Genomic DNA, 24,095 nt, shown 5'->3' on the forward strand with positions numbered 1-24,095 from the left:
CAAAGGAACAGAAACTATGAAAAATCCCTTCAAGAAAGGAGACAGAATAAATTGAAGAAAGAATCTATGCCTAATCATGCACGGGAAAGGTGGAAAACAAGCTAGAAAATACAGAAGATTCTATAAGACAGCTTCAAGCCCTAAATCAGTGGATCCTATGAGCAGAAGGGGTGTTAGGGCAACTGACAAGGTGACTGCTTGAGAAATGCAAAAGGGACAGGCTTCTCTAGAACAATTTAGGTAAACAGCAACAAAAATATTTGCCTCTAGGCAAGAACAGTTAGTGTCCCAGAGGCTGGCGACACCCAGGATGAAGAGAAGCTCCCTCTTCAGAAAACTATCTCTCTTCCAGAATCAAGGCTTGGCCATTCCCTAAATCCACTGTGGTAAGGCTGTAGTAAACAAATATGCGTAGCACACTGGACATCAGGGACCTCAAATACCCTACCTACACACCCTCAAAAATAACCAAACATTTAGGAAGAGCCCACAAAATATAAGGCTCCTCACTCAACAAAGAAAAGTTTACTATTGTGTGAAACAGAATTACTAAAACAGTGGTTCCCAAAGAGTGATTGTCAGACCAGCAGTTTCATCTGGAAAACTCTTAGAAATGCAAATTCTCAGGGCCCACCCCAGAGATACTGAATCAGAAATCCTGGGTAGGGCACAGATTCTGTATTTTACAAGTTCTCCTGGCATTTCTGATGCCTGCTAACATTTTAGAACGACTGTACTAGAGTAAAACAAAACAAAACAAAACAAAAACCAAGACCAGACTAGACAGAGTTAACATTTTCAGAGGGGGAAAAAAAAAGGCTATTGAATCAATAATTAAAAACCAAAAAAAGATCTTACAGAATTTTTATTTTTTAAATTTAAAAAAATCAATATAATGCATTTAACTTGGGTACTATTACACTTACTAAATAATGACACTAAAGCACAGTGGTTTAAACAATATATAAGTTTTTCCCTTCTTACATCACAATCCAGGGATTAGCAAGCAGTTTAGGACTGGTAGAAAGCTCTATTATATTCAACAAATGGCTTCCTACTTTTATGCCCTAGATGGCTGGTTCATTTCTCATCATCTTCCAACCAGTAGAAAGGAAGAAAAAGACAAAAGAATTGCAACCCAGTCACTTTAAGAGCAATATCCAAAAGTGGCACACATCGTTTCCCCTCAAATTTCATTTTCCAAGCCTTAGTTACTTGGCCTCGCCAATATACAAAAGAGGTTATGAAATGTAGTCTGCAGTGGGGCAGCCATGTGCACAGCTAACTTTACCACAATGGGAAGAATGGATATTGGCTGAGACAAGTAGTTGACTGTAAGCTGATCTTGCAGAATGTGCAGAGCCTAAGAGGGAATTAGTAAGCAAGAAACTTAGGTGAGAAAATCTTTTAGAATGTAGAGTAAAAGGTTGTAAAAATTAGAAAGAATGAAGGAAAGTTAAGAGACATGGAAGATAAATGCCAACATTCCAAAATGTCTAATATAAGTTCCAGACAGAATGAAGAAAGTTGATTAGAGAAATTACTCAAAACATAATAAAGGAACATGTTCCCAAACTAAAGAAAGACATGAGCACTCAGATAGAAAGTGTTCATGACCAAGTCTCAAGCATATCACAATCAGATTACTAAGCATAAAGTAAAAATCCTAAAAGCTTCCAGAAAGAGGAAACAAATGAAAAATTGATGTCAGACTTTTAATCAAATATTGCTTCAGAGTCATAAAGAAAACTTATCTTGAAAATAAGTTTAAATATAACTTTCTACACACACTCAAATTAAACTTTAAGAATGAGGTTGATTCAATAGGACTAAGATGATTTATCTCACATGCATAATCTCTGAAAGAATTACTAGAGAATGGATTCCAGAAAGAAAAATAAGTTAAAAGGGAAAAATTAAAGAATTGAGCAAAAACTTCCAAGACAGTTATCAAGCTAAACACATTTGGGGCGGAAAAATCATATATATCAATGTAAATATACAAAACAACAATAAGCAGTAAAAATTATGTAGGAAATTATAACTATACAGTAAATTATATATATAATTGTAATTCCAGATCAAATCTCACTCGAGAGGAGGAGTGAGGGAGAAGGACAAGGAAATGAAAAACAGAAAAGGCTGTTAAAGATTTTCACTTCCTCAGTTTAAGTAAGTCAAGCTAACATTTCTCTATCTGCTTTACAACTTTAAAATAATTGACACATTTTCTCTCTTCTCATGTATTCTTTGTTCCTGTATGTTTATATTTTTTTATTCCTCTAAAATCATTTTACTGGAGTTTGGAAAGTGTTGTAGAGAGTTCCATCTCCTCACTTAATATCCATTCTCCCTAACTTCCTTACTAAGAAAATTATTAAGGAGCAACAGTATGAAACTTTAAAAATGAATTTATCACACACTCGCAGGGATATCACCTGACGCAGTTCAGGCCAATAAGATGCAACTGGAAGTCACTGGGTGGGGCTTGCAGGAAAAACTCTTGAAGGTAGCATACATGGTACATGCTCCCTTGACTGCTCCCTTCTTCCTGCATAGAATGCAGACATTATGCTGAAGGTTGACTAACCATTTCATTATCATATAGTAACAAGCTCAGGATAAGCTTAATGGAATGGAAAAGTAAAAGGAGTTAGGTTCCTAATGACATCACAAAGCCACCAACCAAGCCCTGTACAGTAAGAAAGTAAAAATTAGTTTGGCCTGAAAACATAAAAATCTATCAGGCTGGAATAACAGGCACTAATAAAGTAAGCTATGAAGTTAACAGGAAACAGTATTTCTTCCAAGGACATTCTGCAGCTATAAAATGTCCTAACAATTCTCTCCTTGGAATAACTACTATTTTCTTACTCACTGAGAAACTTAGTTCTCTAAAATTACAATCTATCAGAAACTTTGCTATTTGAAATTAGATAACTAAGAATGAAATATTCCAGAGGGATATGATAGGGATAGATAACTAAGAATGAAATATCCCAGAGGAAATATCCCTCTTGCCAGGAGGATCTATGTCACTTTGACAGAGAAAAGCAGCCTTGATTTACAACCATTATGCTGAACTTCAAAGAATAAACATTCTTCACCTCTCTTAACTTTGTTACCAAAGGGACAAAGCTGGAGATACCATGCTCCCTGATTTCAAACTACATTACAAGTCTATAGTAATCAAACCTGTACAGTATTGGCATAAAAACAAACATACAGATCAATGGACAGAATAGAGAACCCAGAAATAAACCCATGCATATATGGTCAATTAATTTACAACAGAGGAGGCAAGAATATACAATGGAGGAAAGGAAGGTCTCTTCAATAAATGGTGCTGGGAAAACTGGATGATCACATGCAAAAAAATGAAGCTAGACATTATCTCACACCAGACACAAAAATTAACTCAAAATGGATTAAAGACTTGAATGTAAGACCTGAAACCATAAAACTCCTAGAAGGAAACATGGGTGGTAAGCTACATGACATCAGTCTTGGCAATGATTTTTTTAATATGACTCCAAAAGCAAAGGTAACAAAAACAAAAATAAACAAGTGGGACTACATCAGACTAAAAAGCTTCTACACAGCAAAGGAAATTATCAACAAGATGAAAAGACAACCTACTGAAGGAGAGAAAATATTTGCAAACCATCCATCTGAGGAGCAGTTATTATCCAAAATATATAAAGAACTCCTAAAACTCAAAAGCAAAATAACAAACAATCCAATTAAAAAATGGGCAGAGGATCTGAATAGACATTTTCCCAGACATACAGATGGCCAGGAGACACATGAAAGATGCTGAACATCACTCATCACCTGGAAAATGCAAGTCAAAACCACAATGAGATAGCACCTCACACCTGTTAGAATGGCTATCATCAAAAAGATAAGAAGTAACAACTGTTGGCAAGGAAGTGGAGAAAAGGAACCCTTGTACCCTGTTGGTGAGAATATAAATTGGTACAGTCACTATGGAAAACAGTATAGAGGTTTCTCAAAAAATTAAAAATAAAACTACCATTTGACCCAGCTATTCCACTTCTGGGTATTTATCCAAAGAAAAAGAAACACTAATTCAAAAAAATACATGAACCCTACGTTCATTGCAACATTATTTAAAATAGCCAAGACATGGAAATAACCTAAGTGTCTATTGCTGATGAATGGATAAAAAAGATGCTAGATATATATACACAATGGAATACTACTCAGCCATAACAAAGAATGCAATCTTGCCATTTATAACAACATGGGTGGATCATAAAGGAAATTGTACTAAGTGAAATAAGTCAAAGACAAATACCATATGATTTCACTTAACATGTAGGAAAAACAAATGAGCAAAACAAAACAAAAATCACAGATGCCACAGACAGAATGGTGGTTGCCAGAGGGGAGGAAGATTAGGGCACGGGTGAAATGAGTGAAGGGGTCAAGAGGTAAAAACTTCCAGTTATAAAATAAGTCATAGGTATGTAGTATACAGCATGGTGACTATAGTCAATAATATTGTGAAGCATACTTGAAAGTTGTCAAGAGAGTAAATCCTAAAAGTTAACCTCATATGGTGACAGATGGTAATTGGATTTACTGTGATGATCATTTCACATGTATTACAAATATCAAGTTGTGTTATATACCTGAAAAAAATACATTATGTGTCGATTATACCTCAATAAAAATTTTAATTTTGAAAAAACAAATAACAAAATCTATGGTGTACTGGATAATTTTGAGTTGGACAGTAAGACTGTAATTCAAAGAATTTGATTTAGACTAATTTTAAAAAATTAGTCAATCTTTGGCCCTAATAATTAGATGCTTTCTTCTAAGGCTCAAAAAGAAGGCCTAAAAGAGAAAAGAACATCTTCTGATTTAACAGCCTTCAGCAGTAGATGGACATTGGGGAGGAACCCGTTTATAATTCTCATAGTGGTACTCGAAATGTGGCCTATGATTCTACTGCTGGCCCACAGACTGCTTCTTACCTTGTTACCATGCTACAACTGTCTTCAAGAACCCTGCACCACGATGTAAATCAAACACACTATTTAACTTAGTTGACTTTTTTTCTCATAGCAAGATTTTTTTCAATGAAAGAAGCACTGCATTGACATATTCTGGCACAAATTCTTTAACTTTTCACATACTTGTACTTGTGTTGCACTAGCCTAACAGGCTTAAGTCTTTGTCATCATCAAGGACTGCTTCTGTTCAAATGGTGCCCTGAGCGGGAGGCCCAGCAAAGCTGAGTCATAATCCAAGAGGACCCTTAATGCTGAGTCTGAATCTGCCAGAAATATCCAGCAAGGAAGAAGGAGGATTGCTAGTCAGTACTACTTTCTTCACTATTAAGTAGACTTCTTTTCCACTTTCAAATGCCTAGTGTTAAAAGTATGCAATTAAGTTGAGCAATTTGGGGTAGGAAGAAACTAATAGGTATTCTTTAAACTTAACCCAATCCAGAAGTTATTCAGTAAAGAATTAAAGACACATAATTTGACACACAGTATGATCACAATTGTGTTTTATACATGTGGAAAATTACTGAAAGGAAATATTCTAGCCAATACAATAATATGAGAGAGTATTATTTTTTATAAAATTTCTATTTCAACTTCACCCTTAATAAAAGCCAGGCAAATTGTCCTGGTTGGTCTCCCTCCTTCAAGTTAATGAGTCCTATTGCATGGGTTGTAATTTCTTTGCTTCCTCATGGAGGTAGGTTCCTCAGGACACATTCAGGTCAAACATAGGGCTGTTGACAGAGTGATCTTGCAGGTGGTGACAGTATGGTAGTTATTATATGAGTGATCTGGTAACAAATGAGCTGGAGCATGGAAGGAAGCCTGTGTGTTCTTAGGCCTCCTTGCTCTCCAAACTACATTGCTGTGGAGCAACCAATCCAGCCTACCTTCCCCAGACCCTAAAAGCCTGTACCAGCTACAGTGTCTGGCCGACTTTCCAAAGGTGATACAAGAAATGGACAGGGCATACCTTCTCAAATTAAGAGCAACCACCTTATCTACGGGTTGCCTGCAGCCTCAGTTCTATACAAGTTCAGACATCTGCCGAGCTCCTTTAGGAAAATACACAAGAAGACAACAGTGACTGGACCATACATATAAATGATTACAGATTACAATTTTAGGAACACGTGTGCATGCATGCACATTTCTGATAAAGATCCAAGAGATTCATATTTTAAAATATATTTTATGTATATTAAAATATCTCTTATTTCAATTGTGAAAATTCTGTCATGTCAAAATAAGTCACTGAAAATTCTATTTGGGCCTGGGAGCAGGACTACCAGATTGGAAAAGTAAAAGTCTCAGCAAATACTCTGTCCAAAAAAGAATGATCAAACTGGACAAAATTGTTTTTAAAAAATAATAACCATCTAAGGATTCTGGAAATTGACCAAAGGCATACATCAAATAAATGTTTATTGAAGAAAAATTACTAAACCTCTAGTAGGAACACTGATAGTCTGTGGCATTTCAACTTAGGGCTGCTCTCATATCCCCCTTCCCCTCACCCTGGTTTCACCTGTGTCTACTTTCAGGGGGCTGAATTGATTTAAAGTGAAGCAAGGAAAAACTCCATACACCCTAAGCAATGTCGCAAACAACAGTAATCTCAGTGCAAAAAAAAAAACCCACAAAAAACTAAAAACAAACCAGCCAGCAACTCAGCTGAGATTGTATTCTGGAGCAAGCAATAGACAGGCAGACTAGCCAGAAATTAATCAGGGAGATCAGGAAAAGGAGATAGCCATAGTGAGCCATGATAACCTCCCAAATATCCCTAGTAGCCTGAAGGCTGAACACAGGTACAAGGATAAACACATACTCAGGAGAGAGTGAAAAAGGCCCTCCCTATTTCCATATCCCAGGCTGTGAGGTCTTGTGCAGAAGAAATGCAAGAAGAAAACCCAGCAGAAAGTAAAAGCCAGGATAAACAGAAACTGAACTTGTCTGAACTTTGAATGCATCCTTCAATCCACACATGGGTCCATTAGTGAAAGTGGAAGCTTTACTAGATCAAGGAATTTGAGTACAACCTCTGATCAATCATTACCTAACCACTAGGCTATGCTAAACCAGGCGCAACCCTCAGGAAGCCAGACATAAAATAAAAAAACAGCAGCAACCAAAAAAAAAAAAAAATTGAGCAGAGACATCAATGGCTACCTACTGTGATAGAGACAGACTCTAAAGCAGGTTTCAGCAATGGCACTGTTGATACTCTGGAAAAGATAATTATCTGTTGCCGTAGGGTTGGAGTTCCTATGCTTATAGGACGTTTAGCAGCATCCTTGTTCTCTACCCATTAAAGTACAGTAGCATATGTCAGATGTCAGATGTCTCATAATCAAAAATGTTTTCTGACAATGTAAAACGTTGCTAATAAGCACATGAAAAGATATTCACTATCATTAGTCATCAGGGTATGCAAAATCAAAACCACAATGAGATATCCCTTCCCACTTACTAGGAAGCGATAATGAAAAATACAGACAGTAACAAGTGTCGATGTGGATGTGAAGATATTGGAATCCTCACACTGCTGGTGGGACATAAAATGGTGTAGCTGCTTTGGAAAACAGTCTGGCAGTTCCTCAAAAAGGTTAACATATACTTACCTTATGATCAAGCAATTACACTCCTGGAGATATATCCAAGAGAAATGAAAACATATTCCACAAAAAACTTTGTACACAAATGTTTATGGCAGCTTTATTCCTAACAGCCAATAAGTGGAAACAGCTTGAATTTCCATCAACCAATAAATAGACAAAATTCAGTATATACATTGGCATAGATACAATAGGTAAATCCAACTGAGTATATACAATGGAATATTATTCTGCAATATAAAAGAATGAAGTATTGGTATATGTCACAACATGGATGAGCCTTGAAAACCTTATGCTATGTTTTAAAAAAGCCAATCACAAAAGACTACATATTGTATGATTCCATGTGTATGAAATAACCAGAATAGGTAAACCAATAGAGGCAGAAAGTAGATTAGTGGTTTCCTAAGGCAGAAAACATTGGAGGGAAACAGGGACCGATTGCTATTGGGTCCAGGACTTTTTTCTGGGATGATGAGACTATTCTAAAATGTTGTATAAGTCTGTTTATATAGTAAAAATCATTGAATTGTATACTTTTTTAAAAAGTATGTATTATATTGAAAATAAGGGTTTAAATGGGAAAAAAACCAAGAGAATTAAAATGTTCATTAGAAAATATATTTTTAGGGCATCTGGGTGACTCAGTCGTTAAGTGTCTGCATTTGGCTCAGGTCATGATCCCAGGGTCCTGGGATAGAGCCCCGCATTGGGTTCCCTGCTCAGCGGGAAGCCTATTTCGCCCGCTCCCACTCCCCCTGCTTGTGTTCCCTCTCTCGCTATGTCTCTCTCTGTCAAATAAATAAATAAAATCTTAAAAAAAAAAGAAAATACCTATTTAACATAAGACAGTAAAGGAAGAAGAGAGGACAAGAGAGACATCTGACATGCAGAAAACAAACAGCAAATGGCTGATATAATCCAACCTTATCAATAATTACATTAAATATAAATGTATTAAACACTCCAATCAGAAGGTAGAGATTATCAGACTGGATAAAAAGACAAGATCCAATTATATGCTGTCTATGAGAGAGATATTCTAGATTAAGACTCAAATAGGTTGAAAGTAAAAGGACAGAAAAAGATAGACCACGCAAATAATAACATAAAAGGGATGGAGTGGCTATATTAATATCAGAGAAAACAGACTTTAGTGTCCTTTTGGTTTCAATTACTCTGGAAAGCTCCCTAGGTGATTCTACTGTCCCAAGGATTAAGGCCAAGGTATAGAGAAGACAAAGCTAATAATGGCCAAAGGTAACAAACAAACCCTTGGGAATCCTAAGGGAAAGGGAAGGATTAGGAGCATTTAGGATTATGTTCCTTTTACTGGGGGGAGACTGGAGATAAAAACTGCTTTTAATACCAATGAAACATAACTTGCACTGATAAAGATTCTCTCCTTGACCAAACTCTAATCAGGCTCCTCTGAGTAGTTTTTCAATTAGGCCTCAACTGTTGGGCTTCTGTGATCATCTCTGCATTGTTCAATTTTAGCAAAAGCCTGCTAAGTCAGTTTAACAGGAATCCCATCCTCAATATTTAATGAGGCTCCTTAACTTACAATATATCCCCCCAGATGATGCCTAATCACTCTGGCCTGTCTTCAGTAAAATATCCTGTTAGAATGGTTTAGCCAGAATCTTCCCTTACCCCTGATGTTTTCTTAGTAATTTGCCACCCATTGACCCCTACCCTACTCCTTGGCCATAAATTTCCACTTTTCCTTGTATTTAGAGTTGAGCCCAGTCTGTCTTCCCTACCACAAAACTCCATTGTCATAGCCCCTCTTAAATAAAGTCTGCCTTACCATCTTTAATATGTGTTATGAATAATTTTTTCTTTAACAACACCCATGTGGGTTGTTTCGTAAGCTAGTGTGGCTTAAGGAAACACACATAGACGCACACAGAACTGGCTCATTTATTTCATTTTTAGTATTCACTCATAATAAAAGTTATCTTACCGCCTGTAATCTTTGAGCATGGTATTCTGCTGCCGAAAAATATTTTCCTGGTGTTACCAGTTTATCAGTCATATTTGATACATACACACCAATTTTAGTCATCTGTGTGGATGTTGTATTTGTAGTCTGTTGGAGCTTTTTTCTCTGAAAAACTGTCTAAAATAAAAACATAAAAATTTAAATATCCAGGGCGCCTGGGTGGCTCAGTCATTAAGCGTCTGCCTTCGGCTCAGGTCATGATCCCAGGGTCCTGGGATCGAGTCCCACATCAGGCTCCCTGCTCGGCGGGAAGCCCACTTCTCCCTCTCCAACTCCCCCTGCTTGTGTTCCTGCTCTCGCTATCTCTCTTTCTCTGGCAAATAAATAAATAAAATCTTTAAAAAAAAATTTAAATATCCATTATATACACATCTAAGTGAGTAAAGAGCACATTTTTCTGTGTTCAGTTAATTTTCTGTTATTATTTGAACTACCATATAATTCCTTGGAAGATTTTAACTTAATTTTTTAAGTTTTTATTTAAATTCCAGTTAGTTAACATACAGTGTAATATTAGCTTCAGATGTACAATGTAGAGATTGAACACTTTATACATCACAAGTGTACTCCTTAATCCCCATTACCTATTTACCTATCCCCGCACCTCCTCCCCTCTGGTAAACATCAGTTTGTTCTCCATAGTTAAGAGTCTGTTTTTTGGTTTGCCTCTCTCTCTCTCTTTTTCCCTTTGCTTGTTTGTTTTGTTTCTTAAATTCCACATATGAATGAAATCACATGGTATTTCTTTCTCTGACTGATTTATTTCGCTTAGCATAATACTCTTTAGCTCCATCCACATCATGGCAAATGGGTAAATTTTTAATTTTAGAGCGGTACACAGAACATTTGTTGATTCTGCAGTTTCAAAACCTACATAGAAAAATAAAAATATTACCTGGGTATCCCTACAAAATACGTTGTCTTTTTCAGGAATCTTTTTAGGTACAGTTTGTGTTCCAGCATTGTGATATTCCATTCCTGTTATTTTATGTCTGAATCCACCAAGAAATGGTTTGTGAAAGTCAGATTTTATAATCTCAACAGCTACCTCCTGGTACTTAGTAATACCTAAGGAGGTAAAACCAAGATTGAATGAAAATTCACCTACAAAGGGACTCTAAAATACTTTATCTAAAAGACATCATATAACTAACCAGTTTGTACTCTGACAGTTATGATTTGAGAGGCATCATTCAATCCATGTATTCTTTTGATTGGAAATAGATCTGGATCTGTAGAAAAAATTTCCACTTGTACAATATCTTGTGGCTTAATTCCATGTTGCAGTAGAGTCTCATTATTTTTAAGAATCATTCCTAAAAATGACATGAAATTAGAAGTGTTATGACAAAGAAATAACTATACATACTCATTTTAAGGGGATGGAAAACATCAAAGATGATTATATGAATGCATGAAGTTCAATTACTGAATAGAAGATTGATGATGTCCACCCCTTGCTGAAATGTTAGTACAGAAAACACCACAATGGGAAAAGTTAAGATGCAAGAATTCAGCATTATAAGTAAAACTACAATGCTCACAGGATTTCTCATCAGAAATACAAATACATAATAACCATGCAACTCTATAACTATTTAAAAATAAAAAACATACTCTACGAGCATACTCTAAACATTGGCTCTCTAAAAAAATCACAATGTGTTATATGTAAATACAGGACATATCTATATCAGGGAAAATCTGATTATTTTCATACCCATTCCTCTCTCCAGTGCGGAAAAGCATATACTCAGAGTTCCATCCTTCCCGTTCTGTTTCTATAATCAGGAACTCATGTAAATAAATTCATGAAAAAGTGAAGTTAAGCCTCAGGTTTGTGCTGGAAAAAGTGTACATTACTTTATTTCTACGTTATTTTATATCTTTTTTAATTCTCTCTCCTTTCATTGGTTTATTCTGTAAATTTACTCAAAGTTTACTTATCTATTTTAAGGAATACAAAACTATGTATAATGTTATTGGCTGGGTTTTTTTTAAGATTTTTATTTATTTATTCATGAGAGAGAGAGAGAGAGAGAGAGAGAGAGGCAGAGGGAGAAGCAGGCTCCCAAGGAGCAGGGAGCTCGATGCGGGACTTGATCCCAGGACTCTGGAATCATGACCTGAGCCGAAGGCAGACGCTCAACCATCTGAGCCACCCAGGCGCCCTGGCTGCTGTTTTGATAGAATCTCTATCACTCTTCCAATGCATGGTCTTCCTAAATTACAATTAGTAATTTGGACATAGCAAAGATTTTGTTACACTTGTTCTTAGAAATATATCAGATACCATCAGTCTATTTTAGCTATGTTTAAGAAAGCACAAAGATCCATAAGTTTCAATTTCACACCCCAAATTCTTAACTTAAAAAATTAACATGAATATTATATGGACTATGTGATAGGTTGCCCCAGAATATATCCATGTCCTAATCCCCTGAACCTATGAATGCTAACTTATATAGCAAAGATGACTGCAAATTTTACTAAGTTAAAAATTTTGAGATGGAGAGATTATCCTGGATTATCTAGGTGGGTCCTGAATGTAATCACAAATGCCCATAGAGAGGAAGGAAGGGAGATTTGACTACAGAGGAGAAGATGATAAAACAGAAGCAGAGAGAGACGTGAAGATGCTCTGCTGCTTGCTTTAAAGATGGAGGAGGGGGCCATGAGCCAATGAATGCATGGCGTACAACTCTAGAAGCTGGAAAAGACAAGGGAGCAGATTCTCCCCAGAACCTCTAGAGGGAGAACAGCCCTGCCCACATGTTGGTTTCATCTGAGTGAAACTGATCTACGATTTCTGACATCCAGGACTATAAGAGAAATCATGTGTTATTAAGCTTGTGGTTAATCATTACAACAGCCATAGGAAACTAACATAAATTCCCAGAGCCCTCTTCATTCCTCTAGTTTGTATAGTAGGCTTAGTCCCACCAAATTTGAACTCCAATTCTAGTACTAGAAAAAAACACCTGTGTTAAAGAGCAGTTGACATAGAATCAAGCTCTTTTATTACCATGGCTGACATAAGCCTGTTACCCAGTGGTGATGACTGGCACCTACACATAAAGGTTGGTCATGAAGTACAAAGAACAGAGAGAGTCTCAGGTACCACTGGCTAGCTACTCCAGTCTCAAAGTGCTCTCTCTTCTCCAATTTTGAACTTCATCTTATAGTTAATGCCAAGCAAGCAGTTTCAAATTCCCTTTTGGGAGTCATACCTATATTTAAGTTCAGATTCTACCACTCATTAGCTGTGTGAATTTGTACAAGTTTCCCAAATTTTAGTTTCCTTCCTTCAAAAAAAATTTAATAATACCTACCTCACTGTTGGTTGTTGTATGAACTGAATGAAAATGTGATAATGCAGGCAAAACATTTTGTAGATGGACTAGCACACAGTACATCTCAATAAATTAACCATCGTGATTGTTATTACTAATAACTATTTAAATTTTAGCGCTGTTTCCCGACCCAAGCTTTAATAATCAGTTGAATACATGAGCATCTTAGTATTACAGCACATTCATTATAATAGTTTTCTAAAAATAATTTTGAAATTGAACTGATTGTTTTCTCTGATTTGACGAGGAGGAATTTAATAGGTATGGCTTACTCCTTTTTAGTGTTTAGGATTTTCCCACAAAAAAAAATGTTTTTATTTCCCTAGAAACGTTTTTGTGGCATCTTTATAAGTTAATACCAAAACTTCAAAAGTAAAATATTAGCTGCTGTGCATATTCTATAGAAACATTTATTTAGCTATGTTGCTCTCGCTCACTCTTTCACAGTTACAAAGACTATGTCCTCTCGTGACACAAGGCTACTATAAAGTGGGCTGCTCAATACTGCCCATAAAATATAAATAAACTTGAACACCATGGGAATGTGAATTGACCTTAGTGTATAAAGACAGATAGGTAAACCATTTCTAGTCCTTGTCTTATTCTAACCATACTCATTCCTCATCAACTTCTTTTAACCTCATTGTCTCCCACTCCCCACACAGAATCTACTTCTAGCCACTCTAAGCTTCTTACAACTTCACCCAGAGTCCCAGATTTTCTCACCTCTTTGGAACTTAGCACAAATATTATCACTTTTATTAAATGAAGCATTCTAGACTCTCCCAGTTTCTTTCCTCTCTGTTCCCCACAGTTTTTTGTGCATATCTCCATTAAAACATTTACACATTATGTGGTAACTATTGCATACATCGTCTTTCTGACTAGTCTGTAAACAATTTGAGAGCAAAGATTTTGTTTCATGTTTCTTTACATCTTCAGTTCTTAGCTAAGTATTTAGAACAAATATGTCCCCAATAAAAATGTGTTGAATGAATGCATAATCACAATATAATGTTCAAACAGTAGATATCAATATATTTCATTTAACAAATCAAAGATCTTGATTATTTACATGATAAAACTAAAGAAGTCTTGGTAAGTTTTATTAGCTTCCAAGCTTACCTGAATATCTGATCTGCAGTACATTAGATGGGATCTTTAGTAAGTATGAAAAATGATCCTTGAGGTATTTTACAATGATGTCTATTTTAAAAGGCATTATAATTTCCTGGCCCAGAGGACAAAGTACAACTTTTACTGTAGATAAAAAGAGAAAAGAAAGAACCATAGTCAAAAGCAATGGTCAGCAACCTACAGTCCATAAGCAGATAGAGAATGATGGAGGAATTTTTAGTCACATAGAATGCAGACTGCCTTTGCCATGTTCCCCAACTGCACTTCCATGGTAAGAGTTACTTTTTAATTTCTATGAGAAGTGACACTCAGATTTTCTTTTGCAGATTAATCCAGAATCTCAAGAATTAGCATCAGTGGTCAGTACCTGTTCCCCAATCCCCAGCTTCCAGTTCCGATCTTTTTTCCATTCACTGCTCTGAGGATCAGTGCACATTCAGGATCACCTTTTTGCTCAGAATACCACAAGAAATAGGAAATAAAACTAAACTGCTTTTCAAGAGTCCCAATATTTGGTATTATATTGGTATTAATTGGTACTAATCTGTTATTGGTATCTGGCATTATATTACTCAGATATAAAGAGAGGAACATTTCAGAAAAATCAAGCATTTTGTGTACTGAGTATTGGGACAGGAGACCCAGAGACCTAGAGGGTGTCCCTGAAGTTATGATGTGCATGTGCATTCTTTGATTACATATTGATAGCATGCATCAGTAAAGCATTGCATATTCATGAAATTAAGAAAATCCAACAGAGAAATTTTCAAAGAAAAAGGTATCTAAGGGGTGCCTGGGTGGTTCACTCATTAAGCATCTGCCTTCGGCTCAGGTCATGATCCCAGGGTCCTGGGAGCCCATCGGGCTCCCTGCTCTGCAGGAAGCCTGCTTCTCCCTCTCCCACTCCCCCTGCTTGTGTTCCCTCTCTCGCTGTGTCTCTCTCTGTCAAATAAATAAAATCTTAAAAAAAAAAAAAGAAAAAGGTATCTAAGTCCATTCTTCTTCCCATAATTGATTTATGTCTATAGTTGACAAAATGTAAAACAGAAAATCACTGTGCATTACAAATATCTAGAATAACTACATACAAATCTACTTTTCACAAAAATAGACATTATGTGGTTCACTACCCATTCTATAAAATAGAAAATCAAGGCACTTACATGTTGATAATAAAGAAACACTTTTTAAAAGCTTATTATAATGGGGCAAATTTTCTTCTTTTACATCTATAGACTTTAAATTTTAATGGAGAAGATGTAATAAGTAAGAGGTAAGAAGTGAGTAATAAGTAAGATGGAGGGAAGAGTGTACACTGTAGGCAGAAAAAGTTTTGTATATTTCTAGATTCCTAATACATGACAATTTTCATAAAGCTAAATGAGACATTTATCAATAATCCCAGAATAAAATTTAACTAGGCGTTGTTGATGCTGAGGTTCTTTGATATTGTTAAAACTTATTTTCACAGCTATCAACAAAGAAAATACTCTCATAGATGTTAAATTATCAGAAAGCTATTTTAGTTGTTTTATAGATTCAAAATTCTATGATTAATATATTTTAACATTTTCATAGCAGTGACTTCCTAAGCTTTGGGAAGGGGAGGTGTGTGAAGGAATTTGTGAGCCTCAGAAAGTACAGAATCAAGACAACTTTATTCTAATCACCATGTGCTTGTTATATACTACAGTATCAGGCAATCATAGAAATATCAAAAAATGGAGCCCAGGGGGTACCTGGCTGGCTCAGTCAGTAAAACACATGACTCCTGATCTCAGAGCTGCAAGTTCGAGTCCCACGTTGGGCATAGAGATTACTTCAAAAAACAAACAAACAAACAAACAAACATGTCTTCTTGACTGGATTATTTGTTTTTGGGTGTTGATTTTAGTACGTTCTTTATAGATCTTGGATACCAAGGGGAACCCTCTTACACTGTTGGTGGGAATGCAAGCTGGTACAGCCACTCTGGAAAACAGTATGGAGGTTCCTTAAGACGTTAAAAATAGAGCTACCCTACGACCCAGAAATTGCACTACTGGGTATTTACCCCAAAGATACAGATGTAGTGAAAAGAAGGGGCACCCCAATGCTCATAGCAGCAATGTCCACAATAGCCAAACTGTGGAAGGAACTGAGATGTCCTTCAACAGAAGACTGGATAAAGAAGATGTGGTTCATATATACAATAGAATATTACTTAGCCATCAGAAAGGATGAATACCTACCATTTGCATTGACATGGATGGAACTGGAAGGTATTATGCTAAATGAAAAAAGTCAAGCAGAGAAGGAAAATTATCATATGGTTTCACTCATATGCAGAGGACCCATAGGGGAAGGGAAGGAAAACTGAATACGAAGAAATCAGAGAGGGAGACAAGCCATGAGAGACTCTGGAGGCTGGGAAACAAACTGAGGGTTGCAGAAGGGAAGGGGTGGAGGGATTGGGTAACTGGGTGATGGGTATTCGGGAGGGCATGTGACGTGATGAGCACTGGGTGTTATATGCAACTAATGAATCACTGAACACTACATCAAAAACTAATGATGTACTATATGTTGGCTAATGGAACTTAATAAAAAAAATAGCTTTTGAAACAAATAAATAAATAAACCCAAATTTACAGTGAATAGTTAAAACTGAGGGATAACAGCTTCAGTTAGGTATAATTGGGCTTGATTAATTTCCTCTCCTTCTTCCTTCTCATCCTTCACTTGTTTGGACACATGACACAAGCGTAAAGTACTCTACTGGATTTAAAAGCTACATTTTACCAGCCAAACTAAGCTGCTGTTATTATTGTTAAATGATGACCCATGTTCTCCACCCTATGGATGAACAATTTCAAAACTTATGGACAAGAGGGAAAAGGAGCAATCAGTTAATCAGCCAACTAGGCTGGTTCTAGGTGTAACCACCTTCTTACTGCTCCACTTTCGCTTTGTTGCCAACAATGTAGTAATAACTCCTACATGCCATGAACATTATGCCTTTAAAATTAACCAATAATGCAAGATAACAACAATTTCTCTGAAGCTAAATATAAAGTTAACCCTAAGCAGAAGTATGGAAATATGTAAAAGTAACAAGATATGAAGAATGAGCACTGGATATGAAACTAGGAAATCTGGAGTCAAGTGCCATTCTAACTCTTTCTTGCTAGCTATGAACAATTAATTCCAAAAAGGCATGCAAAAGAATTACAATTATACTCAAGAATTTGTCCATTTTCCAAGGTCCCTAAACATTTTAAAAACCTACTTTAGAAAAAAAATGGATCAATATCAACTTAAAATTTAATGGTATTCATCTATTTAGGAAAATAGATAGTACAGAATAGAGTACCTTCACACTTAATTAAGGGACCAAGTGGCAGTAGCTACAGAAGTTTGGTGGATAAAGGAAAGGGAAAGTAATGTAATATCAAATATAAAACAAATCTTCAAGCAAAACAAATCTGAAAAAGCTACCATTCTTCAAAATTAGGAAAAGAAATTCCTATCTTCCCTAGGTAATACCTGTTGCTAAAGGATCTTTCACTGATGCTTTCAGAGATTCCTTTATAGCCTTTATCTTATCCAGAAATGCCAGAGATCCAGCATTTGAATACCGTCTGGCTGACTGCATTGCATTATCATCTTTAGTTACATAGTGCTCTGTAGAATTTCTGGGAGAATATGAAACTTGTTTGGGCAACAAAGCTTCTTCCATGAGTTGTTCTTCATCTTCTGGTTCCACGTTCAATAAGCTCTGGTAACTTTCCTCCTTAACATGTGTTGTAGGGCCCTCACTGGATGGTTCAACTTCAGATTCATTATCTTCTGTTTGATCTGACTCTGGAAACTCTTCTGAGGGAACTGGAATACTGACAATCTCAAAAGCATCTTCATTTTCTTCTGATGCATTAACAACATTCTGAGAATCAAATTCTTCTTCCTGATCAGACATTTTCCTGAACCAAGAAAAATAAATACATTTACAACACATAAAAATCTCTACACCAAATATCAAATTCATTGGTGGTATACAGCAATGTTCATAACATACTGCAATGTTGCTCATTATTTTTTTTAAATATTGATTAGTAATGGCATCGGGAAAAAGCATTGATGAATTCTTAATAAAAACACCACAGAAAGTAAAAATTATACCAAAAGAGAACCTCAAAACACAATCAATTTGAGAAAAATCTGTCTAGAATATACTGAAAAATATTTTAAAATATATTGTCACCTCTTCCTTATTCAAAGAACAATGCCTTGTGAAAGGACTTATTTGAATAGCTTTTCTTCCTGAATACAAACTAACACAGGATTTATGCTTCTGGGATTACAACTGATTAGAAGCTCCAAGGAATCTGCCAGCTCCACAGCAACCATACCCTGGATAGTATCATTCTCTGTAGTAGTTTTGTTCTCACAAACTGTAGCAAGTCTCCAATGACCTTTGTTCCCCAAAACAAACTTATCAACAAACAAATGTGAGTTGCTCTTGGAGCTGACTAGGGCCTTGAGGCACAACAACCAAGAGCTTTGGCTTGGGAGACAGTATGACAGCATCCAGGACCTTGAGCCAGAGTGGGCTAGGGCAGCCAACAGCCAGGCTGCAGGGGCAGGAACTGGATCAGAGCACTGAGGAGCCAGGTACAAGCAGGGAGCCTAAGTATAGAAGCTGGCAGCCAGGAAGGGAGAACAGAAGTGGCCTTGAGGCATATTTCTGTGGCAACAGCAGGGGCAGATAAAAATTTAGAACAGTATTGAGGTGGGAAAACTGTGTTTGGGGCTAACAAATTAAGCACAAATCCTTACAGACAGAAAAAAAAAAAACCTTAGTGAAGTTCTCTGGCTACTAGATGACAAATTTCCAAAAATGTGGAATATCTGGAATAAAAATATGTATTTGTTGAATTCAATGAATATAGCATTAGAGTTGAAGAGAGAATTAGTAAACTAGAAGATAAATAAAAGGATTTTATATAGAATGCTGCAAAGAGATAAGGATATGAAAAATATGAGAGATTAAGGGCCATGCAAAAGAGAAAAACTCTAGCATATTTTACTAAGTATATCTCGCTGTGAGCTGAGAATGGTTTTGTACTTTTAAAATAAAAAAATAACAAAGAATATGCAACCAAAACTATATGTGGCCTGAGAAGCCCTTTCCAAAAAAAGTCTGCCAGCCCCGAGCTACTATATGCCAAACTGGAATCACAGAGAAAACAAAAGGATAGAAGAGAGAAAATATTTTTAAAGGTGATGGCTGAGAATTTTACAAAACTGATGAAAAATATGGATCCAAAGATCCAAGAGGCATAACATAAATATACACCCAATGGGATAAGTAAAAATAATTCAAAGCCATATACACTGTAATTACATTACAAATAACAAAGAGAAGGTCCGGAAAGCATATAGTGATAAAGGACATATCATCTACTGTTTTGAATGATATTAATTTCCTAACATCAATACAAAGGAAAGAAAAGTAAAATCACTGCAGATTTCTCACCAGAAATACAGAAGCCAGGGTAACAATGGACTAATTAAAAGACGATAACTATCAACCTAGAATTGTGCACCTAGCGAAATTCTCTTTCAAGAAAGAAAATAGAAATATTTGCAAATAAGTTACCACCAAGATACCTGCTCTAAAGAAAGTTCTGAAGGATACACTTGAAGGAAGAGGAAAATGGGCTCAACAGAAGTCCGAAGTGCAAAAGGAAAGGTGAACAAATAAATTATAAACATACGGGTAAACACAAACAAATACTGTCAACACAAAATAATAGTAGAAAACTGAAATATTAGACAATAAGAACATGTAATTGGAAGGGAAAGATGAGAATGAACTGTTCTCAAATTCTTATAGTGTTTACAAAATTGAGGGATATGATATTCTTTTAATTTTGATAATTTATTGTTTATTCTATAATAATATATTTAATAGTATCATTTCAACATGTAACCAGTATGAAAAAATTATCAGTGAGATGTTATGCATTCTTTTTTTTTCTTACTGAGTCTTCAGAATCAGTATTTATTTTATACTTACAGCGTATCTCTGTTTTTGTAAATATTCTTTTTTTAGTATGTTAATCACCATACATTACATCTTAGTTTTTGATGTAATGTTCCATGATTCATTGTTTGCATATAACACCCAGTGCTCCGTTCAATACGTGCCCTCTTTAATACCCATCACCAGGCTAGCCCATCCCCCATCCCCCTCCCTTCTAGAACCCTCAGTTTGTTTCTCAGAGTCCATCGTCTCTCATGGTTCGTCTCCCCCTCCAATTTCCCCCCTTTCATTTTTCCCTTTCTACTATCTTTTTTTTTTTTAACGTATAATGTATTATTTGTTTCAGAGGTACAGGTCTGTGATTCATCAGTCTTAACACAATTCAGAGCACTCACCATAGCACATACCCTCCCCAATGTCTATCACCCAGCCACCCCAGCCCTCCCACCCCTCATCACTCCAGCAACCCTCAGTTTGTTTCCTGAGATTAAGAATTCCTCATATCAGTGAGATCATATGATACATGTCTTTCTCTGATTGACTTATTTCGCTTAACATAATACCCTCTAGTTCTATCCATGTCATTGCAAATGGTAAGATTTCAGTTTTTTGATGGCTGCATAATATTCCATTGTGTGTGTGTGTGTGTGTGTGTGTGTGTGTGTGTGTGTGTGTGTGTGTGTATATATATATACCACATCTTCTTTATCCATTCATCTGTTGATGGGCATCTTGGCTCTTTCCATACTTTGGCTATTGTGGACATTGCTGCTAAAAACATTGGGGTGCACGTACCCCTTTGGATCACTATATTTGTATCAGGGATTATATTCTTAACCCTAGACTTTGTTAAATTAAATAGGCACAGCTGAATTTCAAGTACAACCAATAAAAAAACTGAAATAAAGTTTTACACTTCCAAAATAATAAAGAAAAAAACTAAATTAGAAAAAAAATGAATAAAAACTCAATTTTTAAAAATTCAAGAAACCTCTTTAGGTTCTCACCCACAAAAATTTTTCTTTTTGGGTATTTTCTCCTGTAACAGGGCTTAATAGTCTGATTAGAGAGAGAGCATCATAAAGAAGCCCTGACTCCTAGCAACATACTCATCCCAACCCTTTGGAGAGGCTGAGGTAATGTTTTTGTTTCTATCTGGTGGGTCATCCTCCCCGCAAATGGCCAAGATGTCATCTTCTAAAATAGCAACAAAATCAAGAATGTCTGCTCTTCAAAAAACATAACTAGAATAATAAAAAGACAAATCATAGCCTGGGAGACAATTTTTTGGATCAAGGACTTGTAACGAGAATATATAGAGGACCCTCAAAACTCAATAAGAATAGAGTAACAGTTTAAAAATGAGTAAAATAGTTAACAGGTAAGTCAACAAGGAGTATATACAGAAGGCAAAGAAGTGGGGCCAGGACTAGAGTGGCACAAGTGTGACTTGTGTGCACTGAGCCACACTTGCAGGTGCACCTGAAGTTAAATGCCTCCTCAAAATTGGAGCCTAGTTGCCTCAATTGCCTCAGTCTAGCCCTGGCCCTGAAAACAAGCACCTGAAAAGATGCTCAATATCATTAGTTATTAAAGAAATGCAACTTCACATATATATTTTTTAGCCCAACAATATCAAGTGTTGGTGAGTATGAAAACAAGTGGAACTCATAGCTTGATGGTGGAAATGAAAATTGGTACAGCATTTGAAATAACTGTCAGTTTTCTTATAAAATTAAACATACACGTATCATACGACCCAGCGATCTGTATTCTTTACCCGGATAGAATGAAAAACTACATTCATACCAAATTTGCACACAGAAGTTTATAAAGCCTTTATTCTTAATCACCGAACTCTGGAAACAACACAAATGTTCCTCAGTTGAGGCATGGATCCACATACTAAGAGACATTCACAAAATGGACTACTACTCATCAATAAAAAGGAATAAACTATTGATACGACCTGGGTGAATCTCAAATGAATCATGCTAAGCCAATTCTGAAAGCTACATAGTTCATGATTCAATTAATGGAAAAAGCAAAGTTGACGGTTCACAACCTCTAGAGTTCTCTGGGGTAAAATCCGATACTGAGCTCCAAACACGGACTGCAAGAAGAAACCAAAGAAAGAGGCAGCACTCCAGACTGGTAGGTGGCAAGATTAATAAGCGAGGGAACTTACACACAAAGCTTATCTTTGGCAGCTGCAAGACAGTAGATCTCTGGACCCACCAGCCAGAATCTTAAAGAGTTTATATATAGAGGCCTTTACTGGGTTCAGTCAGGAATCCAGTCTAGATGGTCTCAATAGCACATTACTCTCTCAAGGCTAGATTCTTGAAGCAGCCCCTAGCAGTGGGACCTTGGGTGGGAGGTCCATTCTAAGGATAGGGGAGGAGCCTGTGATTGCCCCAGTTCAGTTCACTGGTCAACCACCAATCGCATCTCCTCCATGACTGCCTCCAACAAAAACACATGCCAATAGCAGGGAGGACCATAGGGGAAAGGAGGGAAATCTGAAGGGGGAGAAATCAGAGAGGGAGAAGAACCATGAGAGACCATGGACCCCGGAAAACAAATTCTGGGTTTCAGAGGGGAGGGAGGTGGGGGGATGAGATAACAGGGTGATGGGTATTAAGGAGGATACATGTTGTGATGAGCACTGGGTGTTATACCCAACTAATGAATCACTGAACACTACATCAAATACTAATGATGTACTATACAGTGGCTAATTGAACATAATAAAAATAAAATAAGGGCGCCTGGGTGGCTCAGTTGGTTAAGAGACTGCCTTCGGCTCAGGTCATGATCCTGGAGTCCCAGGATCGAGTCCCATATCGGGCTCCCTGCTCAGCAGGGAGTCTGCTTCTCCCTCTGACCCTCTTACCTCTCGTGCTCTCTATCTCTCATTCTCTCTCTCTCTCAAATAAATAAATAAAATCTTAAAAAAAAATAAAAATAAAATAAAAATAAAATAAAATAACACATGCCAGGAGCTACCATCTCAAGGTGCAACTAGATATTTGGATACGGATAGAATAACTGTGGAAGATAAAGGGCCGAGGGGAGGACACCGGTGTAAAACAGATTTTCACTGTACATTCTTTTTACTGTTTGAACTTTCATTTTTACGTTTACCTATTCAACTGTAAATGTTTTAATCTTTAAAAATTGTTCAAAAAGCAAAAAGCAGTCCCTATTATGATTGCATACCAAAATGTCCCTCTTTCACCAACAATGCATGATTTCACTGATGTATCTAGAATGTTAGTGTAACTAGTAAGGCAAGGATCCAGTTTTGCCTTCTACCAAATAAACCTGTTGAATTTTTAAGTTTTTTTGGAGGCACGGCAAAGACCATGGGAGGAGAGGAGAGTGCCAAGGAGGAAAGTGTGAAAGCTGGAAATGTCACCATGGATGCCTACACGTCTTCTAATGCCAGATCTGGGTTACACACGCGTCTTACTTCTTTACTATCACTGTGATAAGCACTCCGGGTGGGAGATGAGGTACACCTCTCACCTTGATGCTGCTGCTTCCGAACCCCAAATCTGAGATACAGAACCAGAAAAAGAACCAAGAAAAATGGGATGCTTTGCACAATTTTTGAAGTAGAGGTGGAACATTCTCCAGCGACCACGCAGTCCCCAGAGCCCAGGCGGGACAAGCGCCCCGCACAAAGTTCTGGGAGTCCAGCGCCGTAGTCCCTGGTTCAAGGCCCCCTGGGGGGGGGCCAGGAGACGGCAGCCCAAACCTGTCCTCCTACCTGACTGAGAAAAGCAACGAGTATACTCGGGTCGCAGGTTTCTCAGGAAGCGCTCGGAGGAAGCAGCGTCCGCACCCGCCGTATTCTGTGTTGCCGGCCATATCCTAGCAACGGCCCTGTCACCGCCTCCTCCCGCC

At 36.9% G+C, this 24,095-nt stretch overlaps 1 protein-coding gene across 2 annotated transcripts in view; it reads right to left on the minus strand.

Moving 5' to 3' along the window:
- IQUB (IQ motif and ubiquitin domain containing) overlaps positions 1-24,095 on the minus strand; it is a 65,894-nt gene extending 41,799 nt beyond the window's left edge. For both annotated transcript variants that reach the window (XM_027574073.1, XM_027574071.2), the window contains exons 1-6: positions 23,959-24,095; positions 17,684-18,117; positions 14,147-14,281; positions 10,823-10,984; positions 10,564-10,736; positions 9,630-9,785 (exon numbers count right to left, since the gene is read on the minus strand). In XM_027574073.1, the coding sequence (XP_027429874.1) occupies positions 9,630-9,785; positions 10,564-10,736; positions 10,823-10,984; positions 14,147-14,281; positions 17,684-18,117; positions 23,959-24,059 (1,161 nt within the window). In that variant the 5' untranslated portion in view covers positions 24,060-24,095. The remainder of the gene's footprint in view (positions 1-9,629; positions 9,786-10,563; positions 10,737-10,822; positions 10,985-14,146; positions 14,282-17,683; positions 18,118-23,958) is intronic.

Source organism: Zalophus californianus, chromosome 12 (assembly GCF_009762305.2).
Source record: "Zalophus californianus isolate mZalCal1 chromosome 12, mZalCal1.pri.v2, whole genome shotgun sequence".
Classification (NCBI taxonomy): domain Eukaryota; kingdom Metazoa; phylum Chordata; class Mammalia; order Carnivora; family Otariidae; genus Zalophus; species Zalophus californianus.